The sequence below is a fragment of the Cetorhinus maximus genome, chromosome 18 (genome assembly GCF_964194155.1).
Source record: "Cetorhinus maximus chromosome 18, sCetMax3.hap1.1, whole genome shotgun sequence".
NCBI classification, from domain to species: Eukaryota; Metazoa; Chordata; class Chondrichthyes; order Lamniformes; family Cetorhinidae; genus Cetorhinus; species Cetorhinus maximus.
This window is the reverse complement of record NC_135896.1, coordinates 77,176,754-77,193,683: the sequence shown is the minus strand read 5'-3', so window position 1 is coordinate 77,193,683 and position 16,930 is coordinate 77,176,754. Positions and strand designations below refer to the sequence as shown.

Genomic DNA, 16,930 nt, shown 5'->3' with positions numbered 1-16,930 from the left:
ACTGCTACACATGCCATCAAATTACACGGAATACACATCTCAGAAACAGGCCATTTATCCCAGCTTGTTTGTGCTGGAATTTATATACCATTCAAACCGCCTCCCATTCCATCTGCCTCATCTTAGTCTTTCAGTATATCTTTAATTTCCTTTATCTCTCATGCATTTATCAAGTTTCTTTTTGAAAGCATCTAAGCTATTGCCCTTGACATCAAGGCAGTATTTGACCAAGTGTAGCATCAAGGAGCCCAAGCAAAACTGGAGTCAATGGTGGTGGTCCTATGCATCTGCTGCCCTTTACATTCAAGGTGATAGAAGTCGTGGGCTTGGAAGGTGCTTTTGAAGGAACTTTGGTGAGTTGCTGCAGTGCATCTTGTAGATGATACACATTGATGCCACTGTGCGCCGGTGGTGGATGAGGTGCCAGTCAACCGGACTGTGGAGTCATACCTAGCACAAAGGAAGATGGTTGTGGTTGTTGGAGGTCAATCATCTCAGTCCCAGGACATCACAGCAGGAGTTCAGCAGGGCAGGGTCCTCGGCCCAACCATCTTCGGCTGCTTCATATCAATTACCTTCTCTCCATCATAAGGAAGGAAGTGAGGATGTTCATTGTTGATTGCACAATGTTCAGTACCATTTGCAACTCCTCAGATACTGAATCAGTTTGTGTCCATATGCAGCAAGACCGGAACAACATTTAGGCTTGGGCTGATAAGTGGTAAGTAACATTCGCGCCACACAAGTGCCATCTCCAATGAGCGAATCTAACCATCTTCCCTTGAGATTCAATTGCATTACCATCATTGAATCCCCCACTATCAACAACCAAGGTGTTATATATACTATGGCTACGAGAGTAGATCAGAGGCTGGAAATTCTGCAGAGAGTAACTCACCTCCTAACTCCCCAAAGCCCGCCCACAATATGGAAGGCACAGTAAGGATTGTGATGGAATATTCTCTACTTGCCTGCATGAGTGCAGCTCCAACAACACTCAAGAAACCCAACACCATCCAGGACAAAGCAGTCCGGTTGCCTGGCACCTCAGCCACCACCAATGCACAGTGGCAGCAGTGTGTACCATCTACAAGATGCACTGCAGCAACTCACCAAAGTTCCTTCAAAAGTACCTTCAAGCCCACGACTTCTGTCACCTCGAACGTAAAGGGCAGCAGATGCATAGGAACACCACCATTTGCAACTTCCCCTCCAAGCCATACACCATCCTGACTTGGAACTATATGGTCATGCCTTCACTGTTACTGGATTAAAATCTTGGAACTCCCTCCCTAACAGCACTGTGGGTGCACCTGTACCACATGAACTGCAGTGGTTCAAGAAAGTGACCCACAAGCACCTTCTCGAGGGCAATTAGGGATGGGCAATAAATGCTGGCCTAGCCAGCAATACCCAAATCCTGTGAAAGAATTTTTAAAAACTGTTTGGTATCAAGTTCCACGGTCTGACCACCAAGTAAAGAAATTTCTCCTTGTTTCTCTACTCAATTTATTAGTAACTACCTTGTCTTTATAGCCCCTAGTATTATATTTTCTAAGTGGAAACATTCTCTCTGCATCTACCCTTTCCAACCCATTCATAATTTTAAAGACTTCTATTCAGTCGCCTCTCAGCCTTTGCTTTTCAACGACATTCAGGTTTTCTTTTTAATTTTCTAAGGTGTAAGTGTATCAATTCAAAGTTAATTTGCCACTTAACTACCCAGTCTGGAAGTTTTCTAGAATCTTGTATTTTGTTGCATTCTTCCTCAACAACTTATATTTATATATCACCTTCAAAGTAATAAAACATCCCAAGGCACTTCACAGGAGCATTAGAAAATAAAATGACACCAAGACACACAAGGAGATATTAGGTCACATGACCAAAACCTTGGTCAAGGAGGTAGGTTTCAAGGAGGGTCTTAAAAAGAGAAAAGCAAGGTAGAGAAAATGGAGAGGGTATGGAGAGAAATTCCAGGGCATAGGGCCTAGGAAACGGAAGGCACAGCCACCAATGGTGGAGTAATTAAAATTAGAGATGAGCGCAGATATCTTGGAGAGTTAAGGGACTGGAGGGGATTACACAGGACGAATGGGACCATGGAGGGTTAGCTCAGCATTAGCCATGTGCCCCAGTTTGGTATTATTTGAAAGTTTTGATATCGAGTTACACATTCCCAAATCAAATTGTGAATTGTGAACAACAATGGAGTCAGCAAGTAATTGTAGAACAGAGCTTTGTATCTTCCTCCAATCTGAATAATAACTCTTTATCCCAACACTCTGCTTTTTATTTTTCAGCCAAGTTGCTATCCATTCAGTTATTTATCACCTGACTCCATATGTCCTAACTTTTGTCTTGTTTTCAGAATGTGACACTGCGCATTGCTTTTCAGGTTTGAGGTCACCTTACCCTAGCTCTTGGCTAATCCTAGAAAATTCTTTGAGTGGCACAACAAAATGAGTTGGTAATTTTCTGGTAAATGGTTCATGTCTGCTTCAGAAGTTCTTGTGTTCCATTCCTGAAAAAGAAACTGCCCACCTTACAACCTATAGACCAGAGGCATTCTCACAACAGTGCATACAACAGTCAATGAGGCAAAAGCTGTACCTGTTTTGAATATTCTTCTGCTTTAAAATCTTCAGGGAACTCAATCGTGGGCTGGGAGAGGAAAAGGTAACTTTAATTAGATTAGACACTTCCATCAATAAACTGAAAAACAAGGTACTTTCCTTCAAAGGGCAAGTGGGCATTTATCCCAAACTCCTAGGTGGACCACTGCAATCCTCAAAACCCAAGAGAGTACACAGGGCTTTTCAGTGTTGTCATTTGTGGACAGAACAGTGCAAGATGCCCTCATATTGCAACTCCTCACCTTAACCAGACAGTCCAATCAATCCTGTGTGCACATAGACATGATCTGAGTCGATTGTGATGTCTTTTCCCTACCAATATTTGCTCTCTGCGCTCACCACCCATCACCACTTCCCCAAACACGCACCCCCTCACGTTTACAATGATATTTTTGTTCCAAATTTTGCACCGAGGTGAGGGAAGCCAGTGCTAGGTACTGGGTTGCTTTTCTCTTATTAGCATTCACTATGCCCCAAACATTGCCAGGTCAGATGTAGAATAAATGACCCTTCTGGTTCAAAGTCTCAATTCAAATCTCAGAAGAGCACCCCACCAGCACTTCTGAATGAGGGACAGTTTAACAATGTTTATTGAACTGCGAAATATTGAGTACATTTATTTAAGATGTACTTTATTTGTTTTACATATATTTTATCTAAACATTGTGCAATTCACTGTCCTGTTGTATCACTTCAATGGATTACTGTCCAAGTGTGTCTCTAGGAACAACACAACTTGCATTTATATACCATCTTTAATCGAGAAAAGTGTCATAAAGTGCTTGACAGGAGCATTCAGAAACAAGATTTGACATCAAGCCACATAAGGAGACCTTAGGCTGGTCAAAGAGGTAGGTTTAAAGAACTGTCTTAAAAAAGGAATGAGAGGTAGAAGGACTTAAAAAGGGAATTTCAGAGTTTATGGCCTTGGCAACTGAAGGCACTAGCACTAAAGGCAGGGCAATCAAAATTAGGGATGCTCAAGAGGCCAGAATTGGAGGAGCACAAATATCTCTGAGGATTAAAAATAAGATTATGAGTCACCAAACTAACAAGATTAAGAATGGTCAAACTCTTTTCACTCAGAACTGCATATAATAGACAGTGAGAAGATTTCCTACCATTCTTGAATATCAACCTAATATTACAATTTGGACAGTCTTACCGAAATTGAAAACACAACCTGGTTATTTCTCTGAGGCAGAGAGGAATTTACTGATGGTTACAATGAGTTGGATTCCAATATATCTCCATTAAGGGTCAATATGTTAGCACCTACCATTCGTAGCTTGCTGAGTACAAAGATCCTTTCGGATGCGGTGTCCATGGGATGATACGACATCTCAAAGAAAATGATTCCCAAACTAAAGAGATCCACTTTCTGGAACAAATGGCAGGAAATTAGCTGTAATTTAATGAAGTAACACACACACAAATAAATAGGATGGGACAATAATGACAGATCACAAATGTTTCTGGTGACATTAGTCTGCAGTATATATTCTGTAATATTCACTTTTACAACATACTACTTTTCCAATGATACCATTGTCACTGTTCTCTCTTGACGTGACATACTTTGCACGACAGCTCGCCCTACACCTGCCCCTCTGTTAAATGTCACAATTTTTTCTAAAGCCTATTCATTCCTCCAAGAGGTTTCAATACCCACCCCCCCAACCCGGCTTAAACAAGATCACTACACTCCGATCCACTGATATGCCCAATATTTTCATTTGAAGCCACACATGGTGCACAAAGACAAAAGGCTATCACCTTCTGCTACACAGTGCAATTCTTGAATTTCATGCACAGATTTTCTTTTAAAATTAATAGCTCTATTAAATACCAGCTAACAGTTGGTGAGGACAGGTTTAGGACAGCTGTAAATAAACTTCTTGTCAGACATGTGCCCTTATGAGATTTGTTTTTTAAAGAGAACTGAGCAGGCCCCAACTCAGCTCAGGCTGTCACCTTGCCAGCAAAAAGGACAGTTGCCAAACAAAGCTAAAGGGGTGCAATGTCACCACTCATCGAGCACAGGTGGCTTAGAATTCCCCACTATTGCAGGCTCTATTCCCAGTGACGTGACCTCAGCAGCAGTCCAAACAGTGTGCCAAACTAACCCCATCTGGACAAGGTAGGAGACAAGGGCAAACCTTTCAGATTGCCAAAGTAAACGCCTCAGAATTATGTGACAATCACAGAGGTAGAGTACAGATAGTGAAACTTAGAGAATAAGCCATTCACCAGGAGACAAGCAGCTGACGAGAGCCAGCAGGCAGAATTTTCTGCCTGTCGGGCGGGCGGGCCCGACCCAATCTCCGGCGGGCGAGGAGCCGATCCCCACCGGAGAAGCGGGCCCTGCCGCCATTTTAAGTGGGCGGGCCAATTAAGGCCCACCCAGCGTAATGCCCGGCAGGAAGCTATGTGCTTCCTGTGCGGACAGGGGAGGATTCCCCAAATGCGAGAGTGCACTCTTTCGCGCATGTACGCGAAAGAGCGTACATCTCCCTGAGGCTAAGTGCTGCATCAGAGAGATCGCCAACAGCTTTATAAACTTTAAAAATAGAAAAATTAAAAAATCCTTAACATGTCCCTCTCATGTGACAATGTCACATGAGATGGGACATGTTAATAAATTTCACTCAAACTTTAATAAACCCTCCATGAAACCTCATCCCGACGGTGGATGAGGTTTCATGTTTTTTCAGAAGCCCGCCGGGGCTCCTGGCCTGCCCGCCAGCCTTAAGGTTGGACGGGCAGGTCCTTTAATTATCCTGTCAATGGCCTCAATTGGCCATTGACAGGTCGGTGGGTGGACAGCTGATCTTGCTGTGTCCCCGCCTTCCTGAAGATTTAAATGGGGCGGGATAACATCGGGGGTTCCCCCCGACATCATCCCGCATCATTTTCGCGTCGGCGAGCGGGCCCCGCCCCCTGCTCACCGACGGAAAAATTCAGCCCAGTAAGTAATCCTGGTATTTATTGTCTATGTTCTTGATATATAACACAATGTATTACCTGGTTGTAGGAGGCTTTGGTGTTGCCCTGTACCTCAGGGCTCACGTATAAGGCAGTGCCAACCATTCCAGTCAGATTCCCTGTAATTGAAACAAATGCTGAGCTGTAACTTTGTGTTATTCACAATGATTCCAGGAACCAAAGCAGAAATACAGAACTAGAATGGGGGATTTGGAGCTTTTGGATGCCATCCTTAACCCTTTTCCTATAATTGCTCCATGTCTAGTTATCTTGCATCTGAGAAGAGATTTGTAATCTCTTGTAATCACTGTCACATAGTTGGGACATGTCCATCACTTTTAATTAAAGTTTTATTAAATTTTTAAACACCTACATGAAACCTCATCCTGCCCACGGATGAGGATTCATGCTTTTTCTGAAGCCCGCCACCTTAAGGTTGGATGGGCAGGTCCTTTAACTAGTGCAATTACTTTTTAAATTACCTCAATTGGCCGTTGACAGGTCGGCAGGCGCACAGCTGATTCAGTTGCGCCCCTGCCGACCTGAAAATTGAAATGACGCGGGGTGATGTTGGGAGTTTCGCCCGACGTCACCCCGCGTCACTTTACGCATCAGCAAGTGGGCCCTGCCCCCCTGCTCGCCGACGTCAATATCCTGCCCCCCGACCTCAATATCCTGCCCCTATCACAAAATGTAATTTGAATTCACAAGACACAAGGAGGCAAAATTGTTCCCAACTCAGTCAAACTGACACTTTAAAAAGCATCTCAGGCAGAGAAAAATTACAGGTAGCAACTTAACAGACAAGTGATATCCTCAAGAGTGTCAATTTGAACAGGATTTACTGATGAAATACCAATATTAGCATTACCCTGGCAGACTGGTTGAGCAATGGTCAGATAACTGACCTTGCAGGACTGCGACATGCCCAGACAGTCCAGTTGGATAGGATTAAAATTTCCTGTTAGCCAAGTCACTGATTAATTGAACTCTATTAGTCACAAACTAGTTCCTAACTCTAACTTATCCTGCACTGTATGGGCCACAAGGTGGCTATGTGAGAGCTAGAACGCAAGTCAGTATCAACCCATCCTCGATGCCATCCAGTGGTATCCTGACATGATGCTTCAGGAGACAGCCTCACCTGCTGGGTCAGGTTTGATAAAATGAATAGATCCACTGCCATCTGTTTCCTGCCTGTCACCTGCCTGTGGGAAAGAATATTTTAAAATCAAGGTTTTTATTTGTGGTTTCTTAAGGTAGACATACTAGGAAGGAATAGAATTTGCAGTATCAAGAACTTAATGTATGAGGAGAAATTATGGAAGTTGGGCACATTTTATTTAGAGAAGAGACCTCCAGGAACATAGGAATAGGAGTAAGGCAGTTCAGTCCCTCCAGCATGTTCTGTCATTTAATCAGATCATGGCCAATCTATATCTCAACCCCATTCATCCACCTTTGGTCAATACGCATTGATACGCATACCTAATAAAAATCTATCAATCACAGTCTTCAAAATTACAATTAGCCCAGTATCCACATCCTTTTGGGGGACAGAGTTCTTGATTTCCATTACCCTTTATGTGACAAAGTGTTTCCTGATTTCATGCCTGAGTATCCTAGCTCTAAGGTTATGTCCCCTTGTTCTGGATTTCCCCACCAGAGGAAATAGGTTATCTGTTTCTATCCTACCAAATCCCTTTATCATTCTAAGTACCTTTTAAAATCACAGGAATACAAGCCAAGTTTAGGAAACTTGTCATCTTTTCTACTTTCGAGTAGAAATTACAAGCAGCAACTTAACAGACAAGTGATATCCTCAAGAGTATCAATGTGAACAGGATTTACTGATGAAATACCAACATTAGCATTACCCTGGTAGACTGGTTGAGCAATGGTCAGATAACTGACCTTGCAGGACTGCGACATGCCCAGATAGTCAAGTTGGATAGGATTAAAATTTCCTGTTGGCCAAGTCACTGATTAATTGAACTTTAGTAGTCACAACCTAGTTCCTAGTTCATGAAGGCAGTTCATATCCCAGAAACTCAAGTTTTTTTTAAAAATCAGAAAATCAGGAGGAAGAAGGGAAGTTTGTCAGAACCTTTTTACCAAAAACATAAAAGATGGGTAACAAAGTTCATGAGAAAGACGCTAAAATGGACAGCATAAACATTCTGAGCAGATATTTAAAGCTTCTGGAGAGAAGAGATTAAGAGAAGACTGATGGGAAGATTGCTAACATGGACTTGATCAGTCAGAAAGGGGCAAACTCATTTGGCCAACAGCAGTTTCCTCTAACTAAACATTCTTAGTTTCCACTCATCTGAAATTGATGAGCAACCTCTCAGCTAGCAGGCCAGGAAGACCTAGACTCGTCCTCCAGTTTCTAGAGCCAGCAGGCAATGTATCTTGCTCTAGAGAGAGAGACAGATTCTTCCCAATAGATGAGGCACTTCACAATCTAACAAAACAAAGACAGTGAAACCCATCATAAGTGTACCAGATGGATGACAGCAATTGCCAGGAGGATGACAAAGGATTGCAAAGTAATTGTAAAACTTCAGGCTACTAGATGTCCTAGATTTTAATCTTTTAAAAATGTTTTTAAAAATTCCTTGATCACAACATATAAATTTAGTGAGTGTGCCAGAGAACAACATCTCCCCAAAAGTATACACAGCAAACACATATTCATTCCCAAACACAGACATAACTGCACCACACAATGCATCATAAACAGAAAGTGCTTCCTTCATAATCTATCGTGAGACACGTTATGTTTAATTCCTTTTCAAGTCACTTCTTACCACATTAGAAAGATGATCTGTGGCTAAGCCAAAATCTCCTATTTTCACGTGATCATTGGAATCCAAAAATATATTAACAGGTTTCAGATCCCTATGAATCATACCCTGAAATATAAAGAGAACAGAACAGCTGGTCAGGACAGGGTGAGCCCAGAGGTTCATCAGCAGAACTGGAACCCGCGATTCCTCATACCTTAGTCAAGATTCAAACTGGATTCAGGCAAAGCAAGTCTGGTTCCCTCTTTTGCCTTTCTCTCTTCCCACTGAAAATGTTTAAATATGTCATTTCTGAAATTTCATGTTTTGCTTTTAAAACCATTACTCTCTCTCACCCTGGTCTTTCCCCATATAATTCCCATCTTCACACCCTTACGTCCAAGGAATGCAGGCTTGAACATTGATGGCGGACAAATAGTTTAGACATTCATCACCAAATCTGGCTAGATGCACCATCTCTCCTCAGCCCTGCTCACTATTCCAGGATCATCCTGGAATGTAAGGATACCCCCTGCTACTCTTCACTACAAAATATTTTTCTTAAATCATTCTTCCCTGTCCCCTCTACCCTCACCTCCAACACAAGTGCAAAGAGCTCATGGAATTCTCTCTCACTAGGATTGATACAAGCCATTCAGCTACCTCTTTCACTTCCCTTCCTTCCCTTGGACCGCCACGCTGAAGTTTCTCTAAGGTTCGCTGCCAGAAACCTAGCTTTCAACTCACGTTTTTCTCTCGTTTCTCTCCAAGCTCAACTATTCAACCCTATTCCCACCAAACTGCTGACCATCTGTTTTCCTTCCAAGCCTTCATGTTAGCCAATATTGTTAACAGTTTCCTCTCCTCAGATATTGTCCCTCTTCCTTTCAAATCTGCCATCATCACCCTCCCCAAAAAAAACATCCTTGGTTCCTCTGTCCTTGAATCTGCTGTGCCATCTCCAACCTCCTTATCCTCTCCAAAGTCCTCGGACATGCTGTCACCTCCCAAATATGTGCCCATCTTTCCAAGGTCTGAAATGCTCAATCAAGTCTCTGCCCTTACCATAAAATAGTTCTCATCAAAGAAACAAATAACATCTTATGTAATTGTGACCATGGTGATGTATCCCTTCTTGGCCTACTTAACCTGCTCTTGACTTGACCAGACTCGCTGCTCACTGTCTGATGCAGAACCAGACTATTCACAACCATGGCACCCTTTTTGACCCTTGGGTGAGCTTCCAACCCCGTGTCCTCTCTATCACCAAAGTTGCCTTACTTCCAGCTCCATAACATTACCCATCTCCATCCCTGTTGCTGCTCATGTACTGCTGAGACCCGCATCCGTGCCTTTGTTACCTCTAGAACCAAATATTTCAATGTTCAAAAGCAAAATACTGCAGATACTGGAAATCTGAAATAAAAACAGAAAATGCTGGAAATACTCAGCAAGTCAGGCAGCACCTGTAGGAAGATAAACAGAATTAAATTCTTCAGGTCTGTGGCCTCTCATCAGAAATGTAGACAAGTTAGCTTAACATCAGTGGTAGGAAAGATAATGAAATCTTTACTCAAGGATGTAACAGAGAAACATCCAAAAACTGAAAATCAAGAGTAGTCAGATTTTAAAAGGCAAGTTCATGCTTGACCAACCTTATTGAATTCCTTGAAGTAATAAAGAGTAGACAAGGGTAAAGTTATAGAATTAATACAGTTGGATTTTCAATAGGCCTTCAATAAGGTACCACATAGTAGATTCATGACTACAATCGGAGCCAGTGGAATTAGGGGATAAATAACAAAATGGATAGCAAGCTACAATTCAGAAAAATAATGTAGTGATTAAGAGTAACTAGTCAACCTGGCCAAAGGAGAGGTGGTGTTCCACAGAGATCGGTGCTAAAACAATACAATTTACATTAATGATTTAGATTTGAGGATCAGAGTACAATTTCTAAAGTTGCAGATGACACCAAATCGGGTGGCATAGCTAACCCTGAGGAAGAATGCAACAAAATGCAGGAGAACATTAATAAAATTGCAGAATGGATGCACAATTGGCAAAAGAATTTTAATATAAGCATAATGTGGTGTATTTTTGTAAGAAGAATAAGGATGCCACATGCTGCTTGAATAATAAGTCTGAATGGAGCAGAGGGGCAAAAGGATCCAAGGATGGGGTTACACAGATCATGAAACTTAGTGATGTAGGTTAATAAAGCCAAAAAAAGGCAAGCAAAGCACTTGGATTCACATCTAGATGGATAGAATTGAAAAGCAGAAACGTTATGTTAGACTTACCCTCAAACCTTGATTGGACCATACTTAAGTACTATGCACAGTTTTGGTCTTCATTTTATAAAAAGGCACTTGAGAAGGTGTGAAAAAGATTTACAAGGATGATACCAGAAATTAGAGAATATGCTCATCATGAAAGATTGAGCATGCTAGCTTATCTTTTTTCTAGCTTGATGAGGGGTGACCTGATCGAGGTCTTTAAGATAATGAAATGGTTTAATAGGCTAGGCATACGGGAAATGTTTCCATTTGTTGTGCGTCCAATATGGAATTCAGGAGAATATCTTTAGCTAAAGAGCGTTAAAAATTTGGAATGCGGTGCCACAAGGGGTATTTGAGATGAATAGCATAGATGCAATTTAGGGGAAGCTAGATAAAATACATGAGGGAGAAAGGAATAGAAGGAAATGTTGTTAGGGTCAGATGTAATGGGGTGGGAGGAATCTTTCGTGGAGCATAAACATCGACATTGATCAGTTGAGTCGAACAGTCTGTTTCTGTGCTGTAGACCTTACTCTCTAGCTATGTAATTTTTAGCTTTATGGTCAATGCACTTGCCTTATATTTCTGCACAAGTAGTTTTAACGGTCATTATTCCTTTCTAACTTCTAAACTGGATCCCTATGATGTGAACTTTGTCAAAAGCCTTTTGGAAGCTTATATATATTAGATATCACAGATCCCTTATAAAGAGCCATTCAGCAAAACTAACCTGTTCATGGATATAAGCTAGTCCATCAAGGATTTCCCGGAACAGCCTCCAGAGACGGTTGATATCTCTATGCAGTCCCTGGTCAATTGTGTCTCGTAAAGTGCTTTTCTCACAGTATTCCATCTAAACGAAGCCAAGAAAATAAAGTCTATCATTTGTAAGTCATGTAGCAATGTTTCTGTATATTCAGCAACTTGGATGCAAGTCACTGGGTGGTCTGCAAAGCCATTTATTTAACTGAACTATATCCACAAAATCTCACAGCTGCAACTCAAAAGCAAGGCAGTCTCACCATCACAATTATTGATCTCTCAGCCATTTTGGCAGATGGGCTATGCTTCATAACATGCAAAGATTTTTGGTTACAAAATAGTAATAACGGTATCTACTTCAAGAAATCACATGTAACCCAAAGGCTGAATTGCAGTGTAATTTACACTAAAAAATTCATATATAGACTAAGTAATCAGGTTAAACGCATGTAAACATCGAACAACCATGTAGTAACAAAAATAGACAAAAAGATTCAGCAAGTAACAGGGAAATGGTGGATGGGATATTAAAAAGGGTAATGTTGAATTAAAATTATAATAAAATTACAAACCAATACACCATTTCTACATTATAGGCACTGAAGAGCATATAAATTTCATAATTTAAGTACTGCATTGAGGACTCAAACCATGTAAGGAATAGGGATACATCAGTCTTGCATCTTACAGGGTTGAATTTAATCAAACTTCTGAGTTGCCTTGATTGTTCTGGGCTTGGTGGGGTAACCAGTTCTGAAATTGTGTAGATTGCACAAGGGATTTCCCAAACTTAGCACAAATATTAACTCTTCTTGTTTGTAGACTTTTGAGCTTTGCAACATGAAGGGCTTTGTCATACAATTGGTACTGAGGACTTAAGATCATTCTCAGCGTGCGCTTCTGTATTCTTTCGATTCGGGTGGTTTGTGCGTGTGTGAGGCCAGGGGCACACACAGGCACAGCGTAACTGACCAAGGTAATGTAGCTGGTTTACATTAACAACAGGTCACAGGCAGGGAGTGTAAAAGGGATGAGGGATCTGAGAATGAATATCTATTTATATTTATACTCAAATACTTTGTTTCAGATTTCCAGCATTCACAGTATTTTGCTTTTATCTATTTATATTTATCTTTTTTTTAAAAGCATACCATTCACTTGACCACCACACTTCAAGTCAGCTTGAATGTGTATACCCAGGATTTTCAAGGTCTTCATCTCTGTCAGGGAATAATTGTTTAACTTTATGTCAAGGGGCACATACTCATGTCTACTGAAGTCCACTCACATGGCGTTACGTTTAGCGCAGTTGTAAAGTTACTGTATTTCTTTTCTTGGCTGTGGAGTTACTGTATTTTTAACTCCTTCCTGGAGGGGTGGATCTTGTTGTCTGGAGAAATTTTCTGTAAATCTCCTCAAGACTTCTCCCATCCAGCTACCATCTAAACACCATGTAAATGGCATTCTGGCAGCCAATCAGGAACTCCACCCCTACTCCTCCCAAGGAAATTCACAACTGTTAGGTCTGGCAGATGCAGGAACTATTTCACCTGACCTGACCTTCCACATGGCCATACTTGCCTATTTGGTTTGTGTACACAAAGATAGAGAGAAAGAAAGATAGGTGGAGAAAAAGAAAGAGGTAATGAAGTGGTTTATCACATCTTCAGAATGTCCCAAATTGCTTCAGAAATTAATTACATCTGATCTGTAGTCACTTATGTTGATACTATAAATGCTGTTGTCAATTTTCACAGCATGATCCCAGTTAATCTGAAATGTACAATGTCAATAAAATATATCCAGTCGGTGTCAGGCAGGATTCATGGCACAGGAGGGGGCTTAGGTTGTTCCTTTCCAAGTGGTAGGTGGCATGGTGCATTGTAACAATAAGCAGTCTTCAGCACTGAATCATCTGACTTGAGTAAACTGTTGTTCAGATTACATACATATGTTACCTGAATATACACATTGTGGGTATAGTATGCTACCTGAATATACACATAGCACAAAAGTCAGGGTCATGGTATTACCAGAACATAAATATTGCACAATCTGGAGTACAGTGTTACTTGAATATATAAATAGTGTAGAGTCTGGATTGAATCTGTTACCTGAATATATAGATAGTGCACTGTCTGTGGTACCAGTATGACCTCTGCCTTCTCCATTTTTTCAATGTCAGGATTCTTTGCATTTGCAGCTTCCCTGCCCTGCAGATCAACAATCACAGAATATACAAGACATTATCAGATTGCAGTTAAAGTAGTCTGAGGCATTAACTAAAACATAAATTACACTTAAGTTGCTACGAGAATGAGAAAAAAGGGCACATTCTTGCTAAGGTGCAGGCAGTAGACAGATAAATATTAGATTTTTTTTGCCTATCTTGTCACCTGTCAAAATGCTGATTCATGCAACTGTATAGTGTCATAGGTGCCAACTCGACCTCCGTACTTTACAAAAAAAACCATGTTTCATGTGCAAGCTTAGACTGGTAAGCACTAGTTAGTAGCTCCAACCTGATGGATATTATCCGGTCCTCATCCTATAGTTACAGACATGGACTTCGTCAACAACCACTGGACAACAGGCAACTTCACAAATGACTTTTCCCTCTAACTTGAGATCACTTGAGCTCCAAATATGGAACCTCTTGGTCAGTATGACTCAGCTACTCAGCCTTTACCAACTAAACCATTAAAGGAGAGGGGGAACTTTGTAAAATAAATTCTAATCAGTACATTTTTACTGAGAACCCAAGACAAAGTACTTGTAGGTCCAGGACATCACCACAGATGTATAAAGTATGAAAGACAATGTAAATTAAGTAATGGTGACTAGACAATAAATGCTGGCATTGCCAAAGATACCCAGAGCACATGAATGAATTTTAAAAAACAATGAGAGGAGTGTCATCACTACCTGCCTACAAGAACTATAATCCTGAATCATTGAACTTTAACAGTTGAGGCCTCAGAGAACTTGTTCTTGGAAACCTCAGCTGAGGCCTCTTGCTTATGTTACCTCTGGGGAGTGGCAAAAGCCTCAACTCAATAATACATCTCCCTCCCAGAATGGCCTCCATCATGATCTCCCCCTGCCCCAACCCCACCTGGCCTCCATTATAATCTTCCCCATTTTGCTCTCCCTCCACACTGCAAACAACCTGGTCTCAATTGGCTGGGATTGTTCTTCTTATAGCACAGAAGGTTAAGGGGAGATGTAATATTTCATATTCAAAATTGAGATGTTTTAATTGAGTAGATGGGGGAAAGTGTTTCCAATGACAGGAGGATTAGTAATTGGCAAAAAAATCCAGGAGTGAAACAGGAACTGTTTTTACGATCTGGAATGCACTATCTGAAAAGGTGGTGAAAGCCGATTCAATAGTATCTTTCAAAAGAGAACTGGAACATATATTTGAAAAGAAAATATTTACAGGGCTACAGAAAAAAGAGAAGGGTGGTGGAACTAACTGGATTGCTCTTCCAAAGAGCCAGCACAGGCTCATTGGGTTGAATGGACGCCTTCTGTGTTGCATGCTTCTAGGCCTGATTTTAGCCTGGAAGCGAGTTCTGTGCGGGAGAGCTTTTGAGAGGTCTGGAAAATCGAAAGAACTGATTTCCCAAATGTCCTGCAGAATTTAGCTGCAGGGCTCATTTAATTAGGGTTCCTGCCTGATTGACAAACTGGAAGCTTTTTGGGTGGAAAGTCAGCTTCAGAGGGTCAAAGCCTTTAACAGTAGGTATTGAAGGAGTGAATGAGAGGTCGTAGGAGTAAAGGCATTTACCTCATGGATTCAACACCTCTCACCTCCTTTAAGTTGCAGAGTCCCATGACCCTGTCAACATGAGTTAAAATTAGAATCACTGTTAAAATACAGCTTCATGATATTTAAAAGACCAACCAACATCCAATGGGCAAGTTGGTTATACACCCCTCATTCCACCTCCATGAAAAGCTCAAATGGTCTGGTTCAGTTCCTGTTCCAGGTTTTTTACATTGTAACCTCTGACACAACCCCAACCCACCTGATTTGGGGAGTTAAGTTTCAACCCTAACATTTTCTACAGGTATACACACACACCTACTTCCTGAACGCTTCTGGCTTAGATTTTCATGAATTCTTATCACTTTCCTATGGGATCTGGCCATTTGGGAAACTATTCACAAGTCATTGCAGCTTTATGTACATTACGCTTAATTAAAATGTTTTGCCACTACAACATTCAATTCTCACAGCACTCATTGCATTCACATACCAGCTCAGAAAAGGATGAGAAGAAGACAATGGGTCGGAAGTCCTAAAGAAGAGAGACAGCATCATTATAAGATGGTGCCCAAATGGGCACAGACAGTATAACCTGAACCATAAAGGTAAATCATCCAATGTTATAAATACAAGTGGTTGCACCAGAGCTGATCTTGTGGTCTGGGATGGCACTTGATGTTGGTTGCATCCAGATGGCTATAGACAATTTGCCAATGGCGACAAGTCAACTCTAAGGTAGCTGACATAATACCTGCTCCATAACTGTATACAGCCTCAAACTAAACTTCATTTCTGGTACCCAAAATAAATCTTCCAGAGAAAAGGTTTTCTAACTCCACCCTTCCAGTCTGGAGAGGCCATCACTCACTGGAATATAAGTTCAGGAGTGCCAGAAGCCTTCTGCTGCCACACACAAGTGAGGATTCTTTGCATGCAAGCCTAGAAAATGAAAATCAACGGACTGTTCAACTGTGCAGGGCATCGTGGCCAAGTCCAGTCATGTACTCAACCAACATCCACTTGGGGGACCATGAATTGTGATCACACATGAAAGGCTACCTGAGTTTTGCTCTCCCTAATTAAAAGGTGCAGCCAACTGAGATCAGCTAACTCAGGTCGGCAATCAAACGTAGCCCATATGGCCCAGTGCTATACTCTGGATTCTGTTTAAACAGCAATTGCTGTCAACCCATTAAACATTCAAAAATTCAGTGTTGTGATTTCATCTACTGTTTAGTTTTGTCAGATAGGATTTTTGGACAGGAGGTTAATACACCAAAATAAAGCTGATCAAACAAATGGTTGAAACTCTCACACTTTATACACTCGCTATCAAACAAACCTAGCTCAGATGTAACACGAGTCAAATATAGTTATATATCAGCCAGAGGAATATTGAGAATACTGTGTTCCAGCTCAAAGCTAACTATGACAGCTTTGCACAGCATGGTGGGAGCAGAGAACCAGCTTTTAAAATGGATCTCAAATTCCTACCATGCACTTACATTGGCAACTGAATGTACCAATTCCCATGACTGTGCATTGGTGGCCGGACACCATCGCTACAATCTCCGCCGCTACTGTTATCACAAAGGCATCCCTTCACAAATGCAGTGACTAAATTGTGATGGGTCATGAAAATATAATCATTTTCATAATATTATTGTGATTTATTGTAAAGGTAGGTTAATAGTGGGGTTT

At 41.3% G+C, this 16,930-nt stretch overlaps 1 protein-coding gene across 6 annotated transcripts in view; it reads right to left on the bottom strand.

Annotated features, from left to right (window-relative positions):
* eif2ak4 (eukaryotic translation initiation factor 2 alpha kinase 4) overlaps positions 1 to 16,930 on the bottom strand; it is a 162,673-nt gene that overhangs the window by 48,233 nt on the left and 97,510 nt on the right. For 4 of the 6 annotated variants that reach the window (XM_078562929.1, XM_078562933.1, XM_078562932.1 and 1 more), the window contains 8 exons: positions 15,720 to 15,761; positions 13,569 to 13,667; positions 11,423 to 11,545; positions 8,435 to 8,539; positions 6,766 to 6,829; positions 5,661 to 5,740; positions 3,916 to 4,017; positions 2,614 to 2,664 (listed from right to left, as the gene is read on the bottom strand). In XM_078562929.1, the coding sequence (XP_078419055.1) occupies positions 2,614 to 2,664; positions 3,916 to 4,017; positions 5,661 to 5,740; positions 6,766 to 6,829; positions 8,435 to 8,539; positions 11,423 to 11,545; positions 13,569 to 13,667; positions 15,720 to 15,761 (666 nt within the window). The remainder of the gene's footprint in view (positions 1 to 2,613; positions 2,665 to 3,915; positions 4,018 to 5,660; positions 5,741 to 6,765; positions 6,830 to 8,434; positions 8,540 to 11,422; positions 11,546 to 13,568; positions 13,668 to 15,719; positions 15,762 to 16,930) is intronic. The other 2 variants (XM_078562931.1, XM_078562930.1) reach the window with 2 other exon arrangements.